General features: G+C 49.7%; 1 protein-coding gene across 1 annotated transcript in view; it reads right to left on the bottom strand.

The window, feature by feature from the left end:
• Positions 1-12500, bottom strand: part of aff2 (AF4/FMR2 family, member 2) — a gene marked incomplete at both ends in the record, with an annotated part of 45499 nt that overhangs the window by 8972 nt on the left and 24027 nt on the right. The window contains 3 exons of the mRNA XM_084448672.1: positions 3770-3888; positions 4195-5439; positions 7213-7372. Of these exons, the coding sequence (XP_084304798.1) occupies positions 3770-3888; positions 4195-5439; positions 7213-7372 (1524 nt within the window). The remainder of the gene's footprint in view (positions 1-3769; positions 3889-4194; positions 5440-7212; positions 7373-12500) is intronic.

Raw genomic sequence — 12500 nt, 5'->3', positions numbered from 1 at the left:
CTGCACCCAGAGAAGAGGAGCTCTTACATACTGCACAGTATACAGCCACACATACAGGTGGAGGGTACATTCTGAACTTAGGTAAAGCGACTCAACAAAACAATATTAAATAACAATTTCGAATAGAGATTGAAAAAAGGAAAAATGAACATAAAACCGTCTGGAAGTCCACAGTGTATTTCAAAATTATAAATAAAGTTATATTTATATTACATTCCAAATGCTGCCTTTATACTCTATGTATCATGGTCAGCACTAAATGTTCGACCCGATTCAATGTAACATCTGGGGGATTTTCCATGGGTTGCTAACCCTGAGATTGAATTGAAGTGAATTGAGTCTCAAAGTTAGCAAACTCAGTTTCCACTAAACCCGCGTTCTGGAATTCCTCTCATTAGAGCCAGAGACCACTAACCCTAACCCTAACCCAGAGACCATTAACCCTAACCCTAACCCTAACGCTAACCCTCAGGTGGCCTCAAACACACCCCTGCTGCACATCCTCCCGCTGTGCTCAAAGTGTTCCAGAGACAGTGCAGAGGAAGAGTGCTTGGGTTATCAGAGACAGTGCAGAGGAAGAGTGCTTGGGTTATCAGAGACAGTGCAGAGGAAGAGTGCTTGGGTTATCAGAGACAGTGCAGAGGAAGAGTGCTTGGGTTATCAGAGACAGTACAGAGGAAGAGGGCTTGGGTTATCAGAGACAGTACAGAGGAAGAGGGCTTGGGTTATCAGAGACAGTACAGAGGAAGAGGGCTTGGGTTATCAGAGACAGTACAGAGGAAGAGGGCTTGGGTTATCAGAGACAGTGCAGAGGAAGAGGGCTTGGGTTATCAGAGACAGTACAGAGGAAGAGGGCTTGGGTTATCAGAGACAGTGCAGAGGAAGAGGGCTTGGGTTATCAGAGACAGTACAGAGGAAGAGGGCTTGGGTTATCAGAGACAGTGCAGAGGAAGAGTGCTTGGGTTATCAGAGACAGTACAGAGGAAGAGGGCTTGGGTTATCAGAGACAGTGCAGAGGAAGAGTGCTTGGGTTATCAGAGACAGTGCAGAGGAAGAGGGCTTGGGTTATCAGAGACAGTACAGAGGAAGAGGGCTTGGGTTATCAGAGACAGTACAGAGGAAGAGTGCTTGGCCTTGTTTCACCCAGTTACAAACTGGCGAGTTCTCTGAGCCTTTCAAATACCCGGCAATCTCCCGTCTCACGTCATCATGGATGGATGGAGAGAAAAACAACCCAGAGTGACTGACTGGCTGAGGGCTTTTGTCTGACTGAGAAGAACAGTCATTATGTTCTGTGCTGAGAGGGGTCAGAGTCAGAACATTCGATTTGAGGAAATGAATGGTTATTCTAGAGACTACAGCCAAATTAGAGTCTATATTAGTGCCTTTATTCATGAAGGTAACTGATGAAAACCAAGCACTGCCAAGTCCAGGGGACAGGACAGGGTGTAGGACAACATATGGTGGGTGATAAAGAAGCTGAGAATCTTAGGAGGGATATAACTGAGAACCCCAATCACAATACAAACTGTACAAAAGACAGATCCACTCATAATTCAATGTAACACGATGTGCCACGGTGTTCAGCTTGGACATTGAGGAAACGAGGATGAGGTGCATAACTCCTCTATTTGGACCGGTCTAGGTTCTGGGCCAGTGGGCTGGACCTCCTCTATTTGGACCGGTCCAGGTTCTGGGCCAGTGGGCTGGAACTCCTCTATTTGGACCGGTCCAGGTTCTGGACCAGTGGGCTGGACCTCCTCTATTTGGACCGGTCCAGGTTCTGGGCCAGTGGGCTGGACCTCCTCTATTTGGACCGGTCCAGGTTCTGGGCCAGTGGGCTGGACCAGGAAGAGCAAGGGGGGCAGCCGCTCTGAGTCTGATCGCTCCGAACATGGACCGATCGATCGGGCAGCGGAGCGAGGGTTTGTTGTGACAGAAGCCGCTTGTGCTTAGATTTACAGTCTTGTTGTGTCATCCAGGGCAGCTAGCCCCCCCCCCCCCCCCAGGAGAGAGAGAGGAAGGCAGAGGAGGACTTCTGTCATTTACGGTACATCAGTACCATTAATAACTCGTATTGAAATTCAATTAAGTATTTGAAAGTAAATGAGGTGCATTTAAACTTGATAGAACAAGCTTACCCCCAGCATTTGACAGTATTTGTAATTAGTAATTGACCCAGGTTTGAGGTTTCATACCCGGAGCAGTAATTTATATTGAGTGAGTGATCCCTTTAACAGGCACGCGGTGAGGTTACCAGGTCAGGGTTAGGGTTAGGGTTAGGGTAAGGGTTAGGGTAAGGGTTAGGGTTAGGTGAGGTTACCAGGTCTGTCTGTGCTGGGGTTAGGGTTAGGGTAAGGGTTAGGGTTAGGTGAGGTTACCAGGTCTGACTGTGCTGGGGTTAGGGTTAGGGTAAGGGTTAGGGTTAGGTGAGGTTACCAGGTCTGACTGTGCTGGGGTTAGGGTTAGGGTAAGGGTTAGGGTTAGGTGAGGTTACCAGGTCTGTGCTGGGGTTAGGGTTAGGGTAAGGGTTAGGGTTAGGTGAGGTTACCAGGTCTGTCTGTGCTGGGGTTAGGGTTAGGGTAAGGGTTAGGGTTAGGTGAGGTTACCAGGTCTGTCTGTGCTGGGGTTAGGGTTAGGGTAAGGGTTAGGGTTAGGTGAGGTTACCAGGTCTGTCTGTGCTGGGGTTAGGGTTAGGGTTAGGGTAAGGGTTAGGGTTAGGGTTAGGGTTAGGGTTAGGGTTAGGGTTAGGGTAAGGGTTAGGTGGGGTTAGGGTTAGTCAAACCACTGAGGCTCAGCACCTTATCAGATATCACCTCCCACAGCTACTGTTCTGCTCACATTGTTTTTGCAACAACAGATTATTTCTGCCCTCTTTCCCCAAACTCATGGGGATTTGATATATGAGAGAAAGTGCTTAGCCAGCTGAAGACTGCCTGAGGCCCTAACGAAAAGGAGACGGGAAAAAAAACAAAAAACAGTCAGGAAACCTAATTAGGATGATGTTGCCAGGTTATTTTGGAACGGTAGCATATTTCCTCTTGTTTTATGAGCCCTGAAAACTAGGGTTTGCGTGTGCGTTTACTGCCTTAATAAAAAGCATCTTTTAGTCTCCAATCTGATTAAGAGGGTGAAGATTTGGCTTTGAAGCTGTCGGCGCAGGGATGAGTTAGAGGCTTCGGGAAAGACTGGTCGTATTTCAGGCCCGAACACCTCAGTATTACGGCTGCAGACACAAGGAGAAGCCTCATATTTCATAAGATAATCATATTAGAGATGTGTGTCATGGTTAGTGGTGATGCTCTGTAGTGGATGGATCATACACCTGGCCGCATAATCCCAAGACATGATGTCACACACACACACACACACACACACACACACACACACACACACACACACACACACACACACACACACACACACACACACACAATGGAGATACTGTATCTAAAATGAGTTCGCCAGCCAGGCGGTCTTGTGTAAAAGCCTTTACAGGATGTACAGGGCAAGGCAGATGATTGTATATGAAAGGTCTGTATGATAACTACATTATGTCCTCTCTGTGTCCACAAAAAACAAAGAATTGCCCTTTTACCAGGAGAAAAACCCCCTCAGTCCGGAGAAGCATATGCACTGCAAACAGCCCTGGGATGAACAGCGCCGTTCTCTCTTCTTCTCTCAGAGAGCGGAGTGTGTGACGTTCCCTCCCTGGCTTATCCCCTGACTGTGATCGTGCGAAAGGCGGGGCGACGTCTGGGCCACTTACTCTTTTGTGCCGGAGCTCTTGTGGTTGTGGATGGGTGAGATGCAGGGAGGGAGGAGGAGGAGGGAGTCTTTCTCCAGCCGGAGCTTCTTACTGCCGTTCACAGCCTCGCAGGGCTCTGACTGAGGGGGGGGGGGGAGGGGGGCAACAGTTAGCGTTCAGTAAGCGGTTTTGTGTGGAACCACAATATCCTGATTCCTATCAGGGCACCGAGGGAACCAGAGAGAGAGAGAGAGAGAGAGAGGGGGGGAGAGAGAGAGAGGAAGGCCAGGGAGAGACTGAGAATGAAAGACAGAGAGAGACAGAGTGGAGAAACAGTGTGTATGAGGGAGAGAGAGAGAGACGGAGAGAGTACGGGTGAGACAAAGAGAGAGAGAGAGAGGGGGGGGGGAGCACAAGTGAGAAAGAGAGACAGGAAGATGTCTTACTTTGTGTTTCCTCTTGCTCTTGCTGGGCGGCTTCTGAGCGGGAGCGGAGGCGGACGGTGACTGTCGTCTGTGCTTGGCTCCGCTCTCCCTCGTCTCCGCCATCTTGGCCGGCGCCGGCACCGCGTGCATCGCCACAGGCGGTGGTGGCGGCGGCGGCGGCGTGGGGTTCCTGGGCACTTCCTGTCCGGGTTTCCTCGACAGGAAACTGAGCTCGATCTTCACCCAGAGGGACTTGATGTGCTCCAGGTCGTGTGCCGGGGAGAGGAGGTGGGTTTGGCCCAGCGGGGGGGAGGAGAACAGGGGCTCGGGGTCCTCCAGGTCCCCCACCCCTCCGGGGTCAGGTACGGAGGCGCTACAGGAGCTGCCCAGGCTGCTCACACTCAGGCTGGTGCTGCTACCGGGGGGGACGCAGTCCTTGGGTTTGAGGCCCAGACCCCCCAGACCCCCCAGGGCCCCCAGCCCCCCCAGGCCCGTGGTGCTAGATGCTGGGCCGGGAGGCGGCTCAATCTTCCCTGGCTCCTCTGGGTCAGAGTGGCACTCCGACGACGAGGAGGACTCGGTCTCGATGAACTCTTTTGACTTGGGGATGATCTTACTGGGCCCCCGGTGTTTCTTCTTGTCCTGGGCGGGGGCCGGGGTGGGGGCCGGGGCCGGGAGGGCCGAGGGCGCGGGGGCGGGGGGAGCTGGAGGAGGCGCAGTGGCGGTGGTTGTGCGGGGCTCCTTCCGGGGGGCCGTCTTCCCGCCGGGGGTCTTGGTCCTGGGCCTGGGGGGGTCCAGGGGCGGCGGCGGGTCCTTCTCCCTGGGGGGGTTGGCGGGCCGGGGCCAGGGGGGGTGGTGGTGCTGCTGGTCGTCCAGGCTGGACGAACGCTCCGCCTTCCTGGGCTGCTTCTTCCCCGTGCTCCGCCTCGGCGCCGCCGCCACCGCCGCCTGCTCCGCCCCGGCCACGCCCGGCGACTTACCCTTCGACCTCTGCCCCTCTGGCGCCCTCTGGCCGGCCTTGGGCTTGACCTTGTCTCTGCAGGGGCCAAGGAGGACGTGCGGGTCCTTGGAGTCGGGCGGGGCCAGGGTCCCGAGTTTGGCCTTGACCCCCGGGGCGGGGCTCTCGGAGGCCGGGGTGAGGTCGGGCTGGGCGCTGACGGGGGGAGCATGGCTCTCTGGCTGGGGGGTCACCAGGGACTTGTTATGGGGAGTCACCTTGTTCAACCACTTGTCCAGCTGCCACTTGTTGGTGGAGGGAGGTTCGGGCTGCGGACGTTGAGAGAAGAGAACGCTGTTTAACGTCTGTTTTACTGTTTCTTTTCTATTCTGTTCCGATAGCGAGTCATAAAAGCTGAAACTTCAGCTCATTACATGTTGATCTGTTTAAACTTGATTTAATCCTTGTTTTTAATCTGCTAAGTATTTTTTGGGGCGTTACACAACCGATACCGACTAAAAAACAACTCATCCAGTTTGACAGCCTCTTTACTTTCGACGGCGCCAACGCAACTCACACCATCTTCATAAAACACAGCGTTGACTCGCGGGAGTAAAATATGATAATTCAATCGTCTCCCCCGGGTCCTAGGACGTCCGTGAACCAATGAGCCAACGAGGAGTCGAGGAGGTCGTTAAAACAGACGCTCATCAACTCATGAATGACTGAGTATATATCTCTCTCTCTCATTCTCCCCCCCCTCCCAGACCCAGAGTTATGTCTTCATCAAGCGTGCCATCTCACATCGCTTGTTTTCTGCCATTATGCCTGCAGACAAGTATAAATCTCAGCTATGAAATCATAAAAGACGGTCTGGAATGATCTGCTAAATGACGGAGAAGTCACTGGAGGAGAGTGAGAGGGTGCTGCTGGAAATGAGCTGACGATGGAGAGGAGCGTTAAAGGCAGTCCAGTGTAAAAAAAAACACTGGCGGTGACGCACACACACACGCACACGTACACACACACACAAACACACTCGCACACATGCGTGCACATGGACATACGGTAGGCACACATCCGGACACACATACACATACTGTACGCACGCACGCACGCACACACACAGACACACACACACACACACACCTAGTTATTCAATGTGATGCAGGCCTTCATAAAAGCTCATCTTCCACACTACTTCACTTCTAAGAGCCCTGGACTTTCCCAGTCCCTCGCTGGAGACCTATGGGGGAGGTTTGGAGTGAGAGGGTTAGGGTTAGGGTTAGGGTTAGGGTTATGGGGGAGGTTTGGAGTGAGAGGGTTAGGGTTAGGGTTAGGGTTATGGGGGAGGTTTGGAGTGAGAGGGTTAGGGTTAGGGTTAGGGTTATGGGGGAGGTTTGGAGTGAGAGGGTTAGGGTTAGGGTTATGGGGGAGGTTTGGAGTGAGAGGGTTAGGGTTAGGGTTAGGGTTAGGGTTAGGGTTAAGGTTATGGGGGAGGTTTGGAGTGAGAGGGTTAGGGTTAGGGTTAGGGTTAAGGTTATGGGGGAGGTTTGGAGTGAGAGGGTTAGGGTTAGGGTTAGGGTTATGGGGGAGGTTTGGAGTGAGAGGGTTAGGGTTAGGGTTAGGGTTAGGGTTAGGGTTAGGGTTAGGGTTAGGGTTAACCCTAACCCTCTCCTGGGAGGGGTCCACCCGGGGTCTCAGGCCTCTAGATAACACGCCTCCTGACCCACAGAGAACACACACACTTTAATGTCCTATACATCAACTGGAGAAGCCAGTGGGACTTTTATTTTGAAGCAGGACTTAAGGCTTATTTTAATGAAACTGAAATGAAAGCTGATATAGTGTATCTTATTATAACCCCCCCCTCAAGAGACCGGATACTGGATATGAAGGTCAAGGACTCAAGCTTAAATCAGCCGGCTGCCTAGCTCGCTAGCTGTCTTCTGTTCCTGGTTCTGGCCAGGAGTGATTGTGATTGGCTGCGGAGCGTGTATATGTATATACCTCAGGAGTGATTGTGATTGGCTGCGGAGCGTGTATATGTATATACCTCAGGAGTGATTGTGATTGGCTGCGGAGCGTGTATATGTATATACCTCTGGTGTGGCCGACCGGGAGGCTCCGTTACACTCGCTGTCGCTGGAGCTGCTCTCGCTGTCCGAGTCCGACTCTGAGCTGCTCTCCGATTCGCTGGAGCTGCCGGAGGCGCCGCTGGAGTGGCCCTGGTCACCGGGGCGAGACGCAGACACGGGCAGGCTGGGGGCGGGGTCGGGAGGGAGGAGGGACACAGAGAGAGGGAAGAGGAAGAGATAGAGGAGAGAGAAAGGAGAGGGGGAGGGTGGGGGGGGTCGGGAGGGAGGAGGGACACAGAGGGAGGGAAGAGGGAGAGATAGAGGAGAGAGAAAGGAGAGGGGGAGGGAGGGAGGAGGGACACAGAGAGAGGGAAGAGGGAGAGATAGAGGAGAGAGAAAGGAGAGGGGGAGGGTGGGGGGGGGTCGGGGGGGAGGAGGGACACAGAGAGAGGGAAGAGGGAGAGATAGAGGAGAGAGAAAGGAGAGGGGGAGGGTGGGGGGGGGGCATCTTGAATAACCGTTCATTAAAACTATTCCAATGCATTTATTTTTCAGTGAATATGACAGTGGATTGCGTGCGTGCATGTATGCGTGTGTGTGTGTGTATATGTGTGTGTGTGTTTATGTGTGTGTGTGTAATACAGTGATGTCGCAGCCCTCCTTAAGTATGTGTCATTGATTACAAACTCCAGCTTCCAGTTCTGGACCACATGCTGGGCCGCATACACAACTACGCACACACACACACGCATACACACACGTACACACACGCGCACATACGCACGCATGCACACAAGCACCCATACGTATTTTAAGTTCATACTGGTTCTCAAGAAAATTTAAATACAGACAGACAGCAGACAGACAGAGAATTAGACAGATTATATGATCATATTCACACACAGACACACTCTCACACACACACACACACACACACACACACACACACACACACACACACACACACACACACACACACACACACACACACACACACACACACACTTTCAAACAATCATCATTCAGTCAACCAATACATCTTGACAAGCGAGCCGAAATAAACACTCCCTCTTGTCTAAATAATCAGCTTAATTAAAACAAACTAGATAACTGAACAACAAACCATCAAGACCCACACTCCCTGTTCAACATGTCCTCAGCATCCTGTCAGAGGTGTATTACAAGCTGTAACACTACAGCACTGGGGGGAGGACGTCTCTTCTGTCTCCTCACACACATATTCTTTCTATTGTCTCTTTCTATCTGAATCTCCCTCTCCCTCTCTGTCTCTCTCTCTCTCTCTCTCTCCCTCTCTGTCTCTCTGTCTCTCTCTCTCCCTCTCTCTCTCTCTCTCTCTCAAGGCGGGTTTATCTATTTAATCCAGAAAGACTGGGGCTCTGTAGATCCATAACCCTAACCCTAACCCTGGCTCTGTAGATCCATAACCCTAACCCTGGCTCTGTAGATCAATAACCCTAACCCTAACCCTGGCTCTGTAGATCCATAACCCTAACCCTGGCTCTGTAGATCAATAACCCTAACCCTAACCCTGGCTCTGTAGATCCATAACCCTAACCCTGGCTCTGTAGATCAATAACCTTAACCCTAACCCTGGCTCTGTAGATCCATAACCCTAACCCTAACCCTGGCTCTGTAGATCAATAACCCTAACCCTAACCCTGGCTCTGTAGATCAATAACCCTAACCCTAACCCTGGCTCTGTAGATCCATAACCCTAACCCTAACCCTGGCTCTGTAGATCCATAACCCTAACCCTGGCTCTGTAGATCAATAACCCTAACCCTAACCCTGGCTCTGTAGATCCATAACCCTAACCCTAACCCTGGCTCTGTAGATCCATAACCCTAACCCTAACCCTGGCTCTGTAGATCCATAACCCTAACCCTAACCCTGGCTCTGTAGATCAATAACCCTAACCCTAACCCTGGCTCTGTAGATCAATAACCCTAACCCTAACCCTGGCTCTGTAGATCCATAACCCTAACCCTAACCCTGGCTCTGTAGATCAATAACCCTAACCCTAACCCTGGCTCTGTAGATCAATAACCCTAACCCTAACCCTGGCTCTGTAGATCAATAACCCTAACCCTAACCCTGGCTCTGTAGATCAATAACCCTAACCCTAACCCTGGCTCTGTAGATCAATAACCCTAACCCTAACCCTGGCTCTGTAGATCAATAACCCTAACCCTAACCCTGGCTCTGTAGATCAATAACCCTAACCCTAACCCTGGCTCTGTAGATCAATAACCCTAACCCTAACCCTGGCTCTGTAGATCAATAACCCTAACCCTAACCCTGGCTCTGTAGATCCATAACCCTAACCCTAACCCTGGCTCTGTAGATCCATAACCCTAACCCTAACCCTGGCTCTGTAGATCAATAACCCTAACCCTAACCCTGGCTCTGTAGATCAATAACCCTAACCCTAACCCTGGCTCTGTAGATCAATAACCCTAACCCTAACCCTGGCTCTGTAGATCAATAACCCTAACCCTAACCCTGGCTCTGTAGATCAATAACCCTAACCCTAACCCTGGCTCTGTAGATCCATAACCCTAACCCTAACCCTGGCTCTGTAGATCAATAACTTTCATCCTTCGGTCCAATACATTTACCATTCAATGCATTGTTTATGATCCATTGATGAATGAATAGACTTATTCAAAGAACTTCTTCTATGAGTCCCCTCTATTATTCAAAAATACACCATGAATAGAATGTAGTCACTCTGGATAGGTAGCTTCCTTGCTGGCATTTCACAAGTAACAACTTTACAAATACCAATAGTACTTTCTCCAACTGAACTGGGTAGTCCTCCTGTGTGGTACTCTGGGTGGTGTGTGTGTGTGTGAGTGGGTGTGTGTTTGTGTGTGTGTGAGTGGGTGTGTGTGTGTGTGTGTGGTCTAATACATCGTAAAAGCAAAGTGCTAATGTTCTGTTTCAGTCTGAATAACTGGTGAATAACGGTGCGGGGCGTGAAACTCAGTCACCTCCCTCGTTTTATTGTCTCGCCTGCGTCAACCCCAGGTCTGGTTTGGTTTGGCCTGGTTTGACCTTTGAACATATAAAAGGCTCCAACATTATTATCACATTATTGGCTATTATTCCATTCAATCCATCCATCCATCCATCCATCCATCCATCCATCCATCCATCCATCCATCCATCCATCCATCCATCCATCCATCCATCCATCCATCCATCCATCCATCCATCCATCCATCCATCCATCCATCCATCCATCCATCCATCCATCCATCCATCCATCCATCCATCCATCCATCCATCCATCCATCCATCCATCCATCCATCCATCCATCCATCCATCCACCCTTCTCTATATTCATCCGTCCTGCTCTCTGCTTGTGGAGCCGTTCCCTCTCTCACAGCCAGAGAGCGAGAGAGAGAGACAAAGAGAGGAGGAGACAATAGCCTTGCTCTATCTCCCTCAGTCCACACAGCTGCATCACAGTGATGACATTCTTGGCAGGCAGAAAGAGACGACTAATTTGCAACAGTGATTCACAATCATTCTCTAGCTGTGTTCTTCTCATACCGGTTCACTCAGGGGTTATTAACAAAAACAGAGCCGGGAACAAAAAAGCGCCTCCTTGATGAGTTCCTATCAATGAGGTTCAGAATACGGGGCCACAAATTACACATTTCACATTCACACTGACAAAGAGGCGCTGGTTAACAGCTGTGATATAAGTAAACAGTAGTAATGGTATTCAGAACTAAAAGGGTTTCCCCAGTCCCTGAACACACTGGGTGGGACTTCCGCTGGGAGAAGGTATTCCCCTGCCAGGCTAGGGGAGAGGAGGGAGGAGGGAGAGGTATCCCTGAAGGAAGAGACAGCAGCCCCCGGGAAAACCTTCAGGAAAACCCCAGGCTCCAAACGGGCCCTCTGGGGGTGGGTGAAGTGGATACACTAAACCAACAGCCTCAACACACACACACACACACACACACATGCACGCTTGCACAGTATGTATAGGCCAATCAGATTATAAACTACATTTTAGTGTACAGTAGCTAATTCAGTTACCGTACAGTAGGTGGTGATATAAAAAACATTTAGGCCTAGTTTCGATGGATACTATCTCAAAGACATTTGGACTATATGTAGCATATCTACAACACAAGGTCAATAAGATATCAATCATTTTAATAAAGGAAAAAACTGTGTACTCTACAACATAACTGCATAGTGCATCAATCATCATCAGAGAACAAGACAACATTCTGAGGCAATCATGACTTACCATGACAACCATTAAAACATTGAATAAATAAGTAAAGTTAAGATATTAAGAACAGTTTACTAATATTCAGTGTTTAATGAAGCAAGGCCAGTGTGACTTCATAACAAAAGAGAGATATTGAATATGCATGGGTCCTTATTGCTCTTTCTTTCATTCACACATACGCACACACACACACACACACACACACACACACACACACACACACACACACACACACACAGTCATTATCCTATTTCTGTTGTTGCTATGAGATTGAGGAACCAGAACCCAAGAATTTTACTCCCTTGTACTGTACATGTATAGAGGATGTAACAATAAGATTTATACACACACACACACACACACACACACACACACACACACACACACACACACACACACACACAATCCAGTGTGCAGACACATCATCATCATCATCATCATCATTAACCCTTAGTCAAGTAAATTAAGAACAATTTCTTATTTACAATAACAGCCTGAAAGGAGGCAGAAGCCCCCCTAAGGGTTAGGGTTAGGGTTAGGGTTAGGGTAGATAAAACCTCCCCAGTGATGTTTCCTCCGCTGGGCCAGGGGAGCCTGCAGGCACAACCCCAAACAGCCCAATACACGTCCGTTCATTCCTTTGCTTCAGACTTGTATTTGTATTTGTATTAACTGCATGGTATTATATCGATAGTCTTCTATTCTCCTCTCAATGTTGTCAGAGCTCATGACTGCCCCCTCTGGCCTCGTGAGATATAAGCTATGCCATGTTAATAAATTAGATCAGAGCTGGTTTACGGAAGTAAGAAGCATTTTTATTATTAGCCAATCAGATGATGCTAAACATTTTTTTTAATGTAGCATCATCTGATTGGCTAATAATAAAAATGCTTCTTACTTCCGTAAACCAGCTCTGATCTAATTTATTAACATGGCATAGCTTATTTCTTTCCAATCAGATCTTGTCATCTTTAACAGTCCCGTCTATATACGTTATCAACATTAATACTTGGCAGCAACCGCGAGCTTGTCAGCAAC

The sequence above is a fragment of the Borostomias antarcticus genome (assembly GCF_949987555.1).
Source record: "Borostomias antarcticus genome assembly, chromosome: 14".
NCBI lineage: Eukaryota > Metazoa > Chordata > Actinopteri > Stomiiformes > Stomiidae > Borostomias > Borostomias antarcticus.
This window is presented reverse-complemented; position numbering and strand designations above follow the sequence as displayed.